Raw genomic sequence first — 17,982 nt, 5'->3', positions numbered from 1 at the left:
AACATTTAACCCTTCCAAGAGCACCAGAGGATACAAGGGATTCCAGCAGCACTCCAGTTCTCTTTTGTCTAGTCATACACAGATACATTGGGCATGGGAATGTTATCACCATGAAATTATTTATTGGGTTATGATTTTGCCATTATGACATGTTAAAGTGGGATTCTCAATTTAATCAGCCAGCATACTTTTATTTACAGCGCAATGTGATTTTTCACGTTTTTATTTTTAATAAATTTGCAAAGATTTCAAACAAACTTCTTTCACGTTGTCATTATGGGGTAATTGTTTGTAGAATTGAGGAAAAAAATAATGAATTTAATCCATTTTGGAATAAGGCTGTAACATAACAATGTGGAAAAACTGAAGCGCTGTGAATACTTTCTGGATGCACTGTACCAATATTATATTTATATAAAGAGTTCACAGGCAAATTTACTTTATGCATTTCCCTGGCGTCGAAAATCAGGCACATATAAATGTCATGAGACACGATTCCTGGCTGCATGTTAATATCCATGGATCACTGGATCTTTGGTAAGTTGTAAGGAACACTTATATCGAGTCCAACTTTTAATTTAAACTGAAAATCGTTTGTTTTACTCACATTTTCACAGTTTCCCCTATTAAATCCAGTCATGCAGCAGCTCTTTTGCCACTCAGTCCGGATGAGGGGCTGTGTTCTGGTGGGAAAGTGACATCAATGAATACCCTCTATACAGATGTGATGTAATGAACGGCGACAAGCTCGGATTTCCCGCGGAAACCTACCAGTACCACTCAAATAAGAACACATTATTACAAGCTTACCAAGCTTAGGGAGAGATCGTTTTGAACGCTGGCTGGTTATGTACTGGATCAAAAATTGATTTCGGATCATTTTTAACCAAAAAAAGTTACGGACTGTAGAATGAGATATTTCATACCTGTTAAAAAGTCTAGCATAATGTAAATATCTTAAAGGGCTTACGTTTGGAGTTTTCCATTAAAAAACAATACCATTTATGGCAGGTTTACATATGTGGCAAGTCACAAACATATATTTAAAGGTGTACTCATTAATTGTTCCCTCATTCACTTTATTTATAAGTATTATTTAATATGAACATCTATTTTATTAAATTACTTTGTTTGATTGGGGGTTGGACCAAATATCCTTTTTAAATTTGATTTAGTTTTAACTTTTTTATGATTAACATTTATTTTTAATCTTTTCTTTGAAAAATATTGTAAATGTCGCTGTCTTCGCACTTGCAGTCATTGCCATCAAGGTCATTACCATCAAGATCATGTATAGTTTAATGTAGTTTTACTGGGCAGCAAATCAATTTTGTAAGTATCATACAGCCTCTAAAGTGCAAACAAGATTAGGTCATGCTATAGTATTTGAATCTTTATCTGCCATTGGATGTCCCATGAACACCTGATCTCTCTGTAATGACACTATGTTTTGTATGTATTACAAAGGTCAGGTTTTACAGGTGTTTAAACAATGGTATATAAAGGAAACTCCTTTAGAGCATCGTGTACTACACCTGTATCTGCACCGTCTGTTAATTGCTATTATTGCTGAGCAAGAGTTGCTTTTTGTTCTTACGACTACATTTATAAATTTTTTGGCTTTTCTCTCTCTTAACAGCTCAACAAAGCAGTAAGAATGAGTTCTTGTTCGGGACCAGAACATGCCAAAGTTGTAGTGGTAGGTTCAGGTTTTGCAGGTTTGGCTGCTGCAGCCAGGTTAGTGGAGGCAGGATTTGAAAATGTTCTGGTTCTTGAGGCAAAGGAAAGAGTTGGAGGTCGAATGCACACCATTAAACCGTTCAGCGAGAATGTCATTGAAGTTGGAGCCAACTGGATCCACGGACAGAAAGGAAACCCCCTGTTCAAGATTGCGAAAGAGGAGAACCTGCTATCCAAGGGAACTTCTGCGTGTTCTGAAACCGCTGAAGACTACTTTTTCAAAGAAAATGGGAAGCAGGTCTCCACAAAAGTTGTAGATAAGGTGAGTTCGTACTTCAGCAAGCTCACCGACAAAGCTTCTGATGATGAACTCAAGCGCAAGCACAGGAAACTAACTCTAGGTGCTTATCTGGATGTCGTCTTTGGTGAATGTTCTTTAGCTGCAACAGAAGACGGTCAGCAAGTTTTTGAATGGTGCAAGAGGAACGAATGCACAGACGAGGCTTGCTCTAGCCTCTATGAGGTTTCTGCATCTCAGAATAGCAATTACACTGCTCTAAAGGGAGAGTTTTTTAATACTTTGGGACCTGGAGGCTATCGAGCAGTTTTAGATGTGCTCCTCAAAGATCTGCCTTCAGGAACTGTCAAGTGCAATGCTCCGGTCAAGAGCATCCAATGGGACTTGGACAAAAAAGGCAGTTGTGAAGATGAAATGTATCCTGTTAAGGTCGTCTGTGAAAATGGACAGAGCTTTGATGCAGACCATGTGATTGTCACCGTATCTCTGGGGGTTCTCAAAGGCAAAGCGACAACCATGTTCGAACCGTCATTACCGGAAGAAAAGCTGTCTGCAATTGAGAATCTTGGCTTTGGGATCGTGGACAAAATTTTCCTGTTTTTCGAGAAGCGTTTCTGGCCAGACGACTGTGCCGGGGTTCAGCTGGTGTGGAAAGAAGGGCCTGAAAATAAAGATGTTTACGAGTCTCTGTCCGAAGGAGAAACCTGGAAAAAGACGTGGTTCAAGAAGATCACCGGTTTTGATGCAGTGGCTCGTCATCCCACGGCTCTGTGTGGCTGGATCACAGGTAGAGAAGCTCTGTATATGGAGAATCTTCAGGACAGTGAAATCAGAGATATCTGTGTGAGGTATGGTAAAATAAATGATAAAATATATGATGTATAATTATTTAACATGGTCAAATATCATGTCTCTCTCCATATATAACAAACTCTGTTTATGTCTTTAAAGGTTGCTCAGGTCTTTCACAGGCTGGTCAGTGCCAGAAGTCTCAAAGACACTGATCACCAGATGGGGTTCTGATTCCCACGTCCGTGGCTCCTATACATTTATTCCTGAAGGTGTCGATGGAGTGAAAGCACACAAGGCATTAGCGTCACCTCTTCCCCCTGAAGATAAATGCAGAGGCAGAAAGGTAAGCCTTAATATATTGTAAAAGTGCTCGGTTATTTAGGTTATATATACGTTTGTATAATCTTTAGTAGAGTTTGATATCTCTTTAGTTTTACACAACTGATGATTATTATTTAAAAAAATGGTTATGTGTACCAGTGTTATTTTAGTATTATTTACGTATATACTATTATTGTATTTGTTAAAATTCGGAATGAACTTTTATATTAATATTTTCAAGGTTTTTGTTGAAGTTTTAGTAAATTTGTTGTTTTTATCATTTTTATTTTTGTCATATTACGTTACTTCCATTTTATTTTACTACAATTAGTTGCCAAGGCAACATTTCCAATTATTTTATTTAAACTTTATTTCAATGAACAAAAATATTTTTAATAGCTTTTGTTAAAAATAACAATACTCATACCCACATATTCTGCTGTCAACTGTAAGAGTGTAAAAGATAAGTAGCAGATTGAATGTTACAAAATCAAGCAGTGATGAAGTTATTAACAAAATGATTTTATTTCTCTCTGTTTTTGAAGCACCTTCAGGTGTTGTTTGCTGGTGAAGCTACACATGACAAATTCTACACCACGACCCATGGAGCGTACCTCACAGGCGTCAGAGAAGCAGAAAGACTCATAAGCTATTACGCCGACTGAACATACAGCCCCAAAAAGAAAAGAACATACACTTTGGTTTCATAAAGATAACATTTTACGATCATATAACATTTTATAGATTTGCTCTCACACCCTATATAGCCTCACACAAGTTTTGTGTTTAAATGACCCATGGGTAGTTTATAACTGCCTGACAAACAGTATAACTGCCATCCAACTGATCACTGAACCATGCATATCTCTATCTGGTTATAACTGCAACATTTGTTAATTCTGGTCATTTGTTAAACAGTGTAGTACCGGTAGTACTAATGGAGAAATATCCTTTCCCACCAAACAGTGTTAAATAATGTTTTCTAAAAAATGTATTGAAGTATATTAATTAAATGAAGTATATTTGTGGTTCTCAAACTGTGGTACATATACAGTACCCTTGGGTGGTATGCAGCATGATCCTGAAAAAATCGTTCTAAAATTGCCTTGAATATATATTTGCTCAATATAAAATATGGAGGACTTTTGCAATGATATACAGTGCCTTGATTAAAATAAATTGTTACACTGGGAATATCTATGGTGAGCACCACTTGATTCAAAGGGGCTATATGTAGAATTGAGGAACCCTTGTTATTAGAACTGGTGGCCGTTAAGTTAACTGCAGTCAGCAACTTAAGACCAAAGAGCTGACGCCATGCCGTGTTGAGTTCTGGGTAATGGTCTTGTTTAGACGCCATATTAGAAGGATTGCGGTGCCTTTCTGCTTGAGGGTGTGGCCTACTTTCAGCCTACATAAATAAACCCTGCCCTCAAGCCTGATTGACAGTTGACTGTGTTAGACATCGGAAATGCAAGTGCAAAGGGGATTGCAATTCCATTTAAATTTTGTGCAGGTTGTGGCAGGACACGGAGGAAATTAATTAGCAAATAGATGATTTTCTTTTGCTATTCCAAAATGGCAGGGTCATAACTTGTAAGACATTGGAAGTGCAATTGCAAACAGACTTTGCTTTTCCATTTGAAATTTCTTTGTCGTTGTGCGTTTGCGTAAACGAAAATGCAAATGGCAATGTGTCAAAATTGAAAACGCAATTGCAAATACAATTTGCAATTCCTTTTGAAAATTCTCTGCGATATCCTTCCATAATGAAAGCTGAAGCATAGCCTTTATTTAAAAAGATTATGGAAAAATGTGCTTCATAAAAGGTAAAAATATCATAAATATGCAGATTTAAATGTCAAAGTTGATTGAACACTGGTGAGAATATTTAGACTGGCTAAACCCAGCCTGATCTGCTTGGCGATTTGATTTTGAGTAAACTCAAAATGTTCAAGCGTCCAAATTCGCGAGAATTATTCACGTCATTCGAGTCCGGTGTGAACGCCACATTACAATGACAGCTGTCAGTGTGAAAACCTTATCCCAAGATGTTTTTGGACACAGAATGTAGCGTATATCCCGTCCGAATGATGGCCAAACTTTACTGATGGTTTATCAAGTTTATTATGTCCTTTTTCACTCCAAAAAATCATCGTAAGAGCTGAACAAACAAAGCATAAGAAGTGCGCATTAACGTCTCATTCACAAACTATCTCTCTCCGTTGCATTACCATTAACTTACACAGCAAATTACACAAAAACACTCACACAACTAACAGTAAACAAACATACACAGAGCGTATGACTTTCGGGGGTGCAGTTAATAACTGGTAAAGTGATCTGCAAAACAACTCCGATAAACTGCGTGCGAGTTTCACTACCCGTAGACTATAATACCCATCAAAATAGGAGTCCTCCTTAGTAGGACAGATAATGTAGACCTTAAACATATCTAAAATTAAATTAATTTACATATAACCAGTTTAATATGGAGATGCACTGAAATGTAGACCTTCGTGTTTTTGACCTACAGTGTTACATGATGTGAGAACAGTTAGTTAATTATTTCGGTTTGTATGTTAGCGGGGACTTTAATCGTAACTTAACGAGAGTATGACAAACAGAAAATCCTCTCAGGATCCCTGGAATCAGTGTTACAGTACCTCAGGCACAACATTTTATTATTTTTGTAGCATAAACACCATCAAACCGATGAGATCTTCGGATTTTACAATGTTTCTCTATGGGCTGACACCTAAAGATGTCCGAGTTCCCAGCTCAACTGATACTCAACTATGGCTCATCTGCGTTCGTCGGGAGGGGCTTACCGATAGTTTATGCTACAAAAATGGTAAACCTCGTCTGAGGTACTGCAACACTGACTCCAGGGATCCTGAGAGGATTTTCTGGTTGTCATACTCTCATTAAGTTACTATTAAAGTTAGTAATTCCCTGCTAACGTACAAACGTACGTGAGTTTAGATATGTTTTTAAAGGTCTGCATTATCTGTCTTATAAGGAGGACTCCTATTTTGATGGGTATTATAGTCTACGGGTAGTGAAAGGGAGAGCTTGCATGCAGTTTATCGGAGTTGTTCTGCAGATACAAAGTTCACCAGTTATTAACTGCACCCCCGAAAAGGCATAAGGTCTGTGTATATGTTTGTTTACTGTGAGTGTTTTTGTGTAATTTTCTGTGTATGCTAATGGAAATGCCACAGAGAGAGGGCTAGAGAGAGAGAGAGTTTGTGAATGAGACGTTAAAGGGATAGTTCACCCAAAAATGAAAATTTGACATTTATCTGCTTACCCCCAGGCCATCCAAGGTGTAGGTGTCTTTGTTTCTTCAGTAGAACACAAATGGAGATTTTTTAACTTCAACCGTTGCTGTGTGTCACTCATAGAATGCTTGTCAATGGGGTCTAATTCTATTAGGGTAAAGAAACATGCACACACAACTTCAAATTAATCCATGCGGCTCATGACGACACATTAATGTCTTAAGACACGAAACGATCGGTTTGTGCGATAAACCGAACAGTATTTATATAATTTTTTACCTCAAATACAACACCATGTCCAACAGCCCCGAAAGCGCAGCACTTCCGGGAAAGAAGGTCAATGTACACGATCTAGGGTGCATTCCATTCGACAGGGTCCCTACGCACTGTTCACTGCTCCCTATTCCCAGAGCACGGTATATCAGTTGAAGTGGACTTCGCTGACAATAATCGCTCATTTGGAACGCCCTGCAACGTCATCAAAGAAACGCCACGACGGGTGCAGATGATATAGCCTAACATAAACTAATATTGTAATTTACTTGTATACTTTCAAATTGAAAACCATAAGCATATACATTTACAAAGCACACAGTACAGGCTATCTAAACATATAATCAAAACATTGTCCATTAGTTTTATTAGTTTACTTATAACCTGTATTGACTATGAACAGATTTGAAGCTGTACCTGTCATTCAATATGAAAATACTTTGATTTGGTTAACTATGTATGTAGGCTATTCTTAATGGTCTTTGTAGCGGTCTCATCTCGTGCGCTTTCTTTCCCAAGTGCAGCTGCACAGTAAACATTCCTGAGGTAAATAAAGTAAAATATAAAACATGACAGCCCTCAGGTGCTTCTCAACACTTTTAATTTGTTTACATATTCATAAAATATAATATACAAATGTAACAGTTATTGCCATAACCATTCATACTCTAGTTTGTATAATAACTATGAATATTCAAATGCATATGTAAACTCCTTAATCGCAGAGCTGTTTAAAAACTCTTCCAACCAACGGCTCTGCACCATCATTAGTTCAGACAGGTGATGCATGCGACGCGCAAAGACATTTGGGTGATTTTCACTCTCTACTTCTTGTGAAGTGATGTATCGATGTTCCCTTCTTCCCTGCGCCGTTCGCAGTGCCCTTCGGACTGAACATGTTCGCTCCCTTTGGATTGGAATCTCACTTAAGATGGCGGAATACCCTCTGAAGTCCACTTCGCAGTCCACTTACGGTCGAATGGAACGCACCCCTAGTGTAGAGACCTCACACACAGGAAGTGATATAAATAACAGGACTGAGTAAAAGTAACAGGAGTGAGTAGAGTCCTCTGTTTTGTTGATTTAAAATTGTGAATATTAGTTGATATAATATTCACCTGATTTATGTGTTTTACAGTTGAAATTACGGAAAAAAAATTGACGGCTATGTACACTCTCTCTCACACACGTATGGACACTCATTCCTGTTACACAGTATTCCACCGAATGGGTAACATTTCAGTCCCCAGGACATTTTTTTGTATAAATTTGCATGGAAAATAACTCTAAAATACATTTTATAATTAAGCAAAGTGTCCTGAACACTGTCTTTGGACGTGGTAAGCAGAGATGTATAAAGTACTAGATACACATACTTGGGTAAAAGTACAAGTTCCTTATCAAAAAAGTGACTTGAGTAGAAGTGCTCTTTAAGCACCACACTTAAGTAAAAGTAGCTACTAAAGTATTCAACATTTTTTGTACTTAAGTATTGCAAGTAGTTTATTTTAAAGTGTACTACTCAAGTACTGAAAGTAAAAGTACAAGTATTGTGTTATGTAGTTATTAAAGAAAGTAGTCAAAAGTTTGAACATCATATTGTTTTTATTATTTCAAATGATTAAGCTGTTCTGAGTAAATTATTTGTTTGTAACACTTTACAATATGGTTTGATTTGTTAACATTACATTAGTTAATGTATTAGACTAATAACTAACATGAACTAACCATGATCAATACATTTGTTACTGTATTTATTCATCTTTGTTAATCATAGTTAATAAAAATACAGCTGTTCATTGTTTGTATATGTTACTTCACAGTGCACATTAACTATGTAAACAAATAGAGAGCAATTTGAGCGCAAGACCCTCGTGTTGTTTTAAAGACAGTGAATGCGCGCTCGCGGGGCTCTCTCGCGCGCTCTCGCTTTCTCTCTCTCGCGCTCTGTCTCTCTCTCGCACTCTCGCGCGCGCTCTCTCTCTCATGCGCGGTAATGTGGGTTTGGAATGGAATGATTCATAACATTTTTATAATTGTAACGAGTAACGATGCAGCACATAAAAAAAATATCGGAGTAAAAGTATTAAACTCATCGAAAATATGTACTGAAGTAAAAGTGGAAGTAGGAGAAAAAAATAATACTCTAGTAAAGTACAGATAGGCTACTGCCTTTTAGTACTTAAGTACAGTTGTGAAGTAGTTCTACTTCGTTATACATCTCTGGTGGTAAGTACGTTTCTGCAACGTTGCAATGAGACGTGGTAACATGATAAAAACGTTATTAATACGTTTCTGCAACGTTGTGAAAAAAACGTATTTAAAACGTGAAAAAAACCCGACATCTGTCGTATTACAGTTTTACTACATTTCTCGAATCATCCTCGACATTTGCAAAACAGCAAGTGCATTTCTCAAAACAATTCGTACAAATAGCAAAACACCATGGATTACCTGCAAAAGCCAGTCTCTTGCTCAAAATCCTTAGTTCATCTCTCAAAAGTAAATATCTGTGTCAATGAACATGTCAGTGCCATCAGAATGACAAGTCCTTGTGTCATTGTGTATGAATAAGACAGTCAAATTGCTTAGTCATATTGTCAATATAACTGTAGGCTACTCTGGAGGGATGTTCTGATGTAAATATTGCTAAAACTTTGATGACAATTATTGTAAATTGTAGGTTACACCTTAGTGTATGTGGGAGTTTGAATGCAAGAGACTGGACAAGATTCACATTTTTGCTTTTACTGTTTGTACTGTAATTTGTTGACAGACCATGTCATTGCAATACAGAATAGAAAAGACAGCACTGCATAGCACAAAGAAAAAAACCCCCAGAAAAACAAAAGTAGAAATGTGAACGTCTAATGGAAATGTATAGAAATATGCTTGACATTTTATGACAACTTGTTCAACCATTTTGCATGTAAAGACTTATGCTATGAACTAATGCCTAAATGTTGTGGGGGGTGAGACTATTCAACAGAGACCCATTATAATACATTTTGATCAACATGACATAAGCAACTGATAATGTAGGAAACAGCAGAGAATTGTACATAATCATTTGCATGGATGTAGGCAACACACGCATTTGCAACTTGTTCAAAGAAATGAAAAACTGCTTTTTTGATGTGCACAAGTGACACAATGATGTGAAGATTGAACAGGTAGCTTTGAGAATTTCAATTCTGATCTGAGAAATGTACCAAAGCGACTGAGAAAAACTGTAAATACGTAGGATAAAAACGTTACACGACCTTTTTACAACGTGAAAAAAAAAATTTTTTTTACAACGTTGCTGTGTTTGCTGGGTCCACCCTCGCCACGCCCCCAACTATGACTAGCCGACTGTATACAGGTTACCTTGGTGAAGGCTTTTTTCTTCGATTATTTCTCATTTTCGTTGGTTTATCTGCTTGTACATGGATTCGTTGTTTGGAGGTTTTCAAAGTATTATCTCACTTCAAAAACAGTTGATCGTTTGGGCGAAGCCACTTTTACCTCAGAACGCACAAGCGACCAAAGAAAAGAAATAGTTTACTAGCGCCATATCTTCTGCATGAGCAGAATTGTTATGTATTTCATTCATTCAGGGAAAACAAATCTTGTAAAGAATATTATATTAATTTATTTTTGTTTGTTTGGGGGTTGGACCGTGACATTTTTTTTTAAAGATTTGGTTTTATTGTTTTTTCAACGATTTAGATTTTTTTTCCCCTAGACATTTAATGTGAAATTAGCTTATATAGAACATTATCGTTAATGTCGCCGCCTTCATACTGGTACTGTCATCAAGGTAGCAGTATGAAAACGAAAGTGTGTTTCATGTAGTTTCACTTGAAAGCAAAACATGTCTGTAAGTATCAAATCCGCAGTACAAACGAGAGAGTCGTTGCATATTAAAGTAACTTATTTTAATATTTTATCTGATTGGATGTCCCATAACGCCTGATCTCCATGTAAGCAATGATATGTGTTACCCGGCAGCAAGAAATAGCCGTCATTTCACCGTCTCGGTTAATAGACTCGATAGGCTGGCTATAGCCGGTATACCCACTTCTAGCCAAAATAACCTTGAATTTGGTTATGCTGTTTTTGCCTAAATAACTTTCGAGCTATCATGTAAGTAAAGCCAACAGTGATTACAAGGTGTTTGGTTTAATTTCTTTGCTTTATCTTCGGGTATGGACTCACTGATTCTTGAGACAACGGACATTTTAATTTTTTTTTAAATACTACATTATTAGAAATTGATATTTTTTTTAGACAAAGGTCTCAGATAATGAACCATGTAAGGGAACAGGTTTTTATGAAAGTATTTATTTCTAAAAATTAACATTTATTCACTTCATAACTTAATTTGTGGCCGTCAGATGCACCAAAAAGCATTTTTATTTGATCCACCCAGCAACAGTAGGCTGTAAAGTCTTCAATTATGTAATAATGCTGTTCAGTAAAGGAGCTAAGTGATCTAATACTCATTGTTTTAACGTTATTATGAACAATACAGTTCTTTAATTCTCTACTCCTTTTTAATATTACGCTTATAACCAATGTTCTTAGGTAAATAGGACATTATTCCATTTCAGGTTCAGGTGATGTTTTAGTATAATTAGGCTACACAATAAATTGGCGAAAAATAACAAAATCTTTCTTTCAAAATTAACCAAAAAAAAAAAAAAGTAAATACTTACAGATGACAAATACTGAAGGTGTTGACAAAGATCCAACTGAGGTTACATCATATTTTCTTTAATAATAACAAGTGACAAGACAAGTAATTTTGAGTGACCTGTATCTCACAATACAAGAAGCTTATGCTAGGCTCAGTGTAATGTTAAACATTATCATATGATTGATAATCAATTTAGATTTCATTGACATTTCTTTTAGGTTAGGGTTAGGGTTAGGCAATTAGTTGTGATAGTTAAGGTTGTGGTAAAGGGCTAGGGATCAATATACTGAAGATAGCCATACTAACAGGTGTGTGTTCATGTTTTTCTATCCCGGTGGGAACTTGCGTCACCGTGGGAACCTAAATTGAGGTCCCAATGAGGAAACAAGCTTATAAATCATACAGAATGTTTTTTTGAAAATGTAAAAATGCATAAAGGTTTGTGTGATGGGTAGGTTTAGGGGTAGAGTTAGTGTAAGGGGATATAATATACAGTTTGTACAGAAAACCATTAAAACCATTGTGTCTGTGGAGAGTCCCTCGGTTGTAGCTGCCTTATAAACATAACAGAAAATGCCAAGATTTATCCCACACCTATTTACAGAAACTTTTAGACTGGGGGGATGGAGTTGACATGTTAAAGATGTGACTGCAGAGACTTCAACACTTTTTGTTTAAAATATTAAAAGAATTACAAAAAAAAGCGTTAGAGGGTTGTGTGTCCTACTGTGGCATCCACAATGAGCCGGAAATAAGAAAGGGTTCTTTGCAGTTAAAGTTGACCATGGCATATTGCCTGATTTATTCAGAATTATTTAAAAAAAAATTGGACTGAGTTGATGTAAAGTGAGGACACCTTTCATATGCATTTTTTTATAGATAATATCCTTACAAATTTACCATTTACCACAAAAAGTTTTAGGCCTATTTATTTTTGTATTGCTTGATATCTTAAAGGTATCTGTCTTTCAATTTAACTGTATAGTTTTGAATTTGTTGCATTTTTAACCACATTGTTATGCGGTTTTACATTGTGACCTCCTGCTGAGGACATGGTTACATTACATGTGTTTTCCAAGTATAGAGCTGTGTTCAAAATAATACGAAATAATTTATTTTTAAAATATAAGCAATGGGTATAAAGATTTCCTTTTTAGATGTAACTTTTTAAGTATTTTTCTTTTTATGAATTTCTTCATTTTTAATATAAAGAGGGCTTTTGTGTGCAGGACACGTTTTGTCCCTTATCTCAAGAATAAATGGACTACAAAGGTCAGGTGTAACAGGCACAAGCACTGGCGCATAAAGGAAACTGCTTTAGAGCATAGTGCACTACATCTGTATCACCTGTGTTCTCTGTTATTTGCTACTTATTGCTGAGCAAGAGTTACTACATTTATACATTTTCTGCTTTTCTCTCTCTAAACAGCTCAACAAAGCAGTAAGAATGAGTTCTTGTTCGGGACCAGAACATGCCAAAGTTGTAGTGGTAGGTTCAGGTTTTGCAGGTTTGGCTGCTGCAGCCAGGTTAGTGGAGGCAGGATTTAAAAATGTTCTGATTCTTGAGGCAAAGGAAAGAGTTGGAGGTCGAGTGCACACCACTAAACCATTCAGCGAGAATATCATTGAAGTTGGAGCCAACTGGATCCATGGACAGAAAGGAAATCCCCTGTTCAAGATTGCGAAAGAGAAGAATCTGCTTTCCGAGGGACCTTCTGCACGCAAAAACATGTGCCAGCCTCGTTCTGTAACTCATCAAGATTACTTTTTCAAAGAAGATGGGAAGCAGGTCTCCACAAAAGTTGTAGATCAGGTGAGTTTGTGCTTCAACAAGCTCACCGACAAAGCTTTTGATGATGAACTTGAGTGCAAGCACAGGAAACTAACTCTAGGTGCTTATCTGGATGATGCCTTTGGTGAATGTCCTTTAGCTGCAACAGAAGACGGCCAGCAAGTTTATGAATGGTGCAAGAGGATCGAATGCACAGACGAGGCTTGCTCAAGCCTCTATGAGGTTTCTGCATCTCAGATTAGCTATTACACTGCTCTAGAGGGAGGATTTTTTAATACTTTGGGACCTGGTGGCTATCAAGCAATCTTGGATGTTCTCCTGAAAGATCTGCCTTCAGGAACTATCCAGTGCAATGCACCGGTCAAGAGCATCCAATGGGACTTGGTCAAAAAAGGCAGTTGTGAAGATGAAATGTATCCTGTTAAGGTCGTCTGTGAAAATGGACAGAGCTTTGATGCAGACCATGTGATTGTCACCGTATCTCTGGGGGTTCTCAAAGACAAAGCGACAACCATGTTCGTACCATCCTTACCTAAAAAAAAGCTGTCTGCAATTGAGAATCTTAGCTTTGGGATCGTGGACAAAATTTTCCTGTTTTTCGAGAAGCGTTTCTGGCCAGATGACTGTGCCGGGGTTCAGCTGGTGTGGAAAGAAGGGCCTGAAGATAAAGATGTTTATGAGTCTCTGTCCGAAGGAGAAACCTGGAAAAAGACGTGGTTCAAGAAGGTTACTGGTTTTGATACAGTGGCTCGTCATCCCACGGCTCTGTGTGGCTGGATCACAGGTAGAGAAGCTCTGTATATGGAGAATCTTCAGGACAGTGAAATCGGAGCTATCTGTGTGAGGTATGGTAACATAAATGGTGAAATATATGATGTATAATTATTTACCATGGTCAAATATCATGTCTCTCTCCATATATAACAAACTCTGTTTATGTCTTTAAAGGTTGCTCAGGTCTTTCACAGGCTGGTCAGTGCCAGATGTCTCAAAGACACTGATCACCAGATGGGGTTCTGATTCCCACGTCCGTGGCTCCTATACATTTATTCCTGAAGGTGTCGATGGAGTGAAAGCACACAAGGCATTAGCGTCACCTCTTCCCCCTAAGGATAAATGCAGAGGCAGAAAGGTAAGCCTTAAAGGGTTAGTTCACCCAAAAATGAAAATTCTGTCATTAATTACTCACCCTCATGTAGTTACAAACCCGTAAGACTTTCGTTCATCTTCGGAAAACAAATGAAGATCTTTTTGATGAAATCTGACAGCTTTCTGTCCCCCCGTTAACAGCCTACGCAACTACCACTTTGATGCTTGAAAAAGTTAATAAAGAGATCGTAAAACTAATCCATATGAATGGAGCGGTTTAGTCAAAATTTTCCAAAGAGACACAATCACTTTATATGATGAACAGATTGAATTTATGCTTTTATTCACATATAAACATTCATCAACTCACACATCAGTTGTGGAAAATGTAAGCTCAAGCATGTTCACTTGACGTGCACGGACCAATAATGTTCCTTCTCATGTTACGCAGTACGTTTGAGCTTTCTCAAGAACCAATGAGGTTCATTCTCATGTTACGCAGTACGTTTGAGCTTTCTCAAGAACCAATGAGGTTCATTCTCGTGTTACGCAGCACGTTTGAGCTTCCTCAAGAACCAATGAGGTTCATCCTCGTGTTACGCAGCACGTTTGAGCCTCTGCGAGAACCAATGAGGTTCATTCTCATGTTACGCAGTACGTTTGAGCTTTCTCAAGAACCAATGAGGTTCATTCTCGTGTTACGCAGCACGTTTGAGCTTCCTCAAGAACCAATGAGGTTCATTCTCGTGTTACACAGTACGTTTGAGGTTCTGCAAGAACCAATGAGGTTCATTCTTGTGTTATGCAGCACGTTTGAGCCTCTGTAAGAACCAATGAGGTTCCTTCTCGTGTTACGCAGCACGTTTCAGCTTCTGCAAGAACCAGTGAGGTTCATTCTCGTGTTACGCAGCACATTTGAGCTTCCTCAAGAACCAGTGAGGTTCATTCTCGTGTTACGCAGCACATTTGAGCTTCCTCAAGAACCAATGAGGTTCATTCTTGTGTTACGCAGCACGTTTGAGCTTCCTCAAGCACCAGTGAGGTTCATTCTCGTGTTACACAGTACGTTTGAGGTTCTGCAAGAACCAATGAGGTTTGTTTTCACTGATCAATGTTTAAATGTGAATAAAAGCCTAAATTAAATCTGTTCATCATATAAAGCGATCAAGTCTCTTCAGAAAATTTGGACAAAACCAAATTTTGGAACAACATGAGGGTGGGTAATTAAGAAAAAAATTTACTATGGGTGAACTATCATTTTAATATCTTGTATAAGGCCTAGTCCACACGTACACGGGTATTTTTATAACCAGAGTTTTTCCTCCTCCGTTTTAAAAAACAATCGCGTCCACACAAGCACAGTTTTAAAAAAATCTCCGTCCACATGAAAATGCAAAACCGCGCTATGATTGGCTGCTTGATTTCCACATGGGTCCCATCCACGGCACCGATGCACTGAGGGATGCCATGGGCTTAGTGAAACCCTTCTACAAGTTTACTTTGGAATCAGTGACACTGACAGGTAACTGTAGGGGCAGGGCTCAAGTGGACTGAAGCTTCACACACTTGCCTTACTATGTTGTATTTTTGTATTCTGGCGCCTCTGTTCTGCAATACAATGAGATAACTGCGCATGTATCTGTATGTAATAAGCGCTGTTAGCAGAGTTATTAAAAGTTACGTCCGCCATTGCATAGACTTCACTCATGTATAAACAAAAGCGATAACGGCGCACAATCTGATGTCAAACAAAGGAGAGAACGGCGCACATTTCGACTTAACAAGCCGAAATCTCCGGTTTCACCGTCTACACGACAACGCTGTAACCGGAGTTTCTAAAAAAACTTCACGCTGGCCGGAGTTTTCAAAAAAGTCCGGTTTCAGTAACCGGATACTGCGTTTGCGTGTGGACGAACAGCCAAACCGCGTAGAAAAAGCTGCGGTTTTGAAAATACCCGTGTTCGTGTGGACAGGGCCTTAGTGTTTGATTATAAAAACACATTCATTAAATTTTGATCTATATAGAAAAAAACCTTTAGTAGAGTTTGCTTTCTCATAAGCTTTTCATTGTAGGCTATTACAAACAAACAGTAATGTACAGTGTCTGCCAATGTTATTTTACATATTGTTTAAATACTACTATTTTATTTATTAATATTTTGAATCAGCTTTTGTATTTATATGTTCAGTTTTCATTTTAATAGTAGTTTAAATTTCAGTAATTTTGTTGTTTTTATCAATTATATTAGTTTTTGTAAAAAAAATGTTTTTACTTATTTTACATCAGTTAGTTGCCAAGGCTAAGTTTTTCATCTAACATACAGCGGTGGCCAAAATTATCAGAACACCTGACAGATCTGAAAATATTGAATTTTTTTTATTCACATCTCTCTGGCATAGTGTCAATATATTTTTCCTCTGAGAACTTCAACACTAATGTTACCCCACTGCAACTGAAGCAAAAGGCTTTCCTTTGAATGTACAATAGAACTGTCCAGTTTATTTTCCAACTCGCCCCAAATGTGCTCGATGGGGTTGAGGTCCATCATTTTCAATGTTCCAGCAGATTCCTTCCATCGCAGGTAGTTTCGGCAGTAGTTAGAAGAATGTTTCGGGTCATTGTCCTCTTGGAAAATAAATCCAGGCCCAATAGGACGATAATAATTTTGGCCACCGCTGTATATAGTTTATTTTATTTAAACTTTATTTAAGTTAATAAAATATTTAAGTAAATAAATACAATTATTTTTAACAGCTTTAGTTTTAGTCAACATTAACAATACTCATACCCACCTATTCTGCTGTCAACTGTAATAGTGTAAAAGATAAGTAGCAGATTGTATTTTACAAAATCAAGCAGTGATGAAGTTATTAACAAAATTATTTTTATTTCTCTCTGTTTTTGAAGCACCTTCAGGTGTTGTTTGCTGGTGAAGCTACACATGTGAACTTCTACACCACGACCCATGGAGCGTACCTCACAGGCGTCAGAGAAGCAGAAAGACTCATAAGCTATTACGCCGACTGAACATACAGCCCCAAAGAGAGGCCAACATACACTTTGGTTTCATGAAGATAACATTTTATGAGTGCATAACATTTTATAGACCTGCTCTCACGCCCTATAGACTTGCACAAGTTTTGTGTTTAAATGACCCAAAGGCTGCCTGATAAACAGCGAAAGCTACATCCAACTGATCACTGTACTATGCATATCTCTGTCTGGTTAATTGTTAAACTCTGACGTGTTGTACGTGTAGTACTGATGGAGAAATATTCTTTCCCACACGCCAAACAATGTTAAATAATATTTTCTAAAATGTAATGAATTAAGCAAATTAGTGATTCGCCAACCGTAGTACACATACAGTGCACTCGATTGGTATAATCCTGGAATTTACACTAGAATCGTTTTAAAATTGCTTCAAAAACTCTAGAAAATAATTTGATCAATATAACACATGGGGACTTTTGCAATGATACAATGCCTTGATTAAAATGAATTGTTATCTAATAATATCTATGTTTAGTCATTTAAAATAATAAACTAGTAAAAAGTTTGGACATTCCTACTTATTCCTTATCATTACGATCAACGCCTTTTATTTATTATTGTTTAGAATAATAGTAAAGTCCTCAAAACTATGAAATACCACATATGATGATCAGGGAATATGCAGTTCTCAATAAAACTTATTACAATAAAAGTCCCCTTACATTTGAGCTCTGTCTCTCTCTCTCTCTAATAATAATAATTCATCATTTGTTACAT

General features: G+C 37.2%; 2 protein-coding genes across 2 annotated transcripts; both read left to right on the top strand.

Annotated features, from left to right (window-relative positions):
• Positions 1–1,657: 1,657 nt before the first annotated feature.
• LOC307128773 (spermine oxidase-like) lies at positions 1,658–3,756 on the top strand (the record flags this gene model as incomplete). The annotated part of the gene is made up of 3 exons (XM_079820716.1): positions 1,658–2,826; positions 2,930–3,113; positions 3,637–3,756. The coding sequence occupies 3 exons, from the start codon at positions 1,658–1,660 to the stop codon at positions 3,754–3,756; spliced, it is 1,473 nt and encodes a 490-aa protein (XP_079676842.1).
• A 6,670-nt stretch (positions 3,757–10,426) lies between these two features.
• On the top strand, positions 10,427–17,932 carry LOC307128994 (spermine oxidase-like). The gene is made up of 4 exons (XM_079821102.1): positions 10,427–10,510; positions 12,759–13,966; positions 14,070–14,253; positions 17,119–17,932. Exons 1-4 carry the CDS (start codon positions 10,505–10,507, stop codon positions 17,236–17,238), a joined length of 1,518 nt encoding a protein of 505 aa, XP_079677228.1. The 5' UTR covers positions 10,427–10,504; the 3' UTR covers positions 17,239–17,932.
• Positions 17,933–17,982: the final 50 nt, after the last annotated feature.

The sequence above is a fragment of the Gobio gobio genome (genome assembly GCF_949357685.1).
Source record: "Gobio gobio genome assembly, chromosome: 7".
Lineage (NCBI taxonomy): Eukaryota > Metazoa > Chordata > Actinopteri > Cypriniformes > Gobionidae > Gobio > Gobio gobio.
This window is presented reverse-complemented; position numbering and strand designations above follow the sequence as displayed.

Excerpts from the sequence above, each read along its gene's own strand:
- LOC307128994 (XM_079821102.1), top strand. Across the intron at positions 13,967-14,069 it reads ATCGGAGCTATCTGTGTGAG|GTTGCTCAGGTCTTTCACAG; the intron begins GTATGGTAACAT and ends ATGTCTTTAAAG. Across the intron at positions 14,254-17,118 it reads ATAAATGCAGAGGCAGAAAG|CACCTTCAGGTGTTGTTTGC; the intron begins GTAAGCCTTAAA and ends CTGTTTTTGAAG.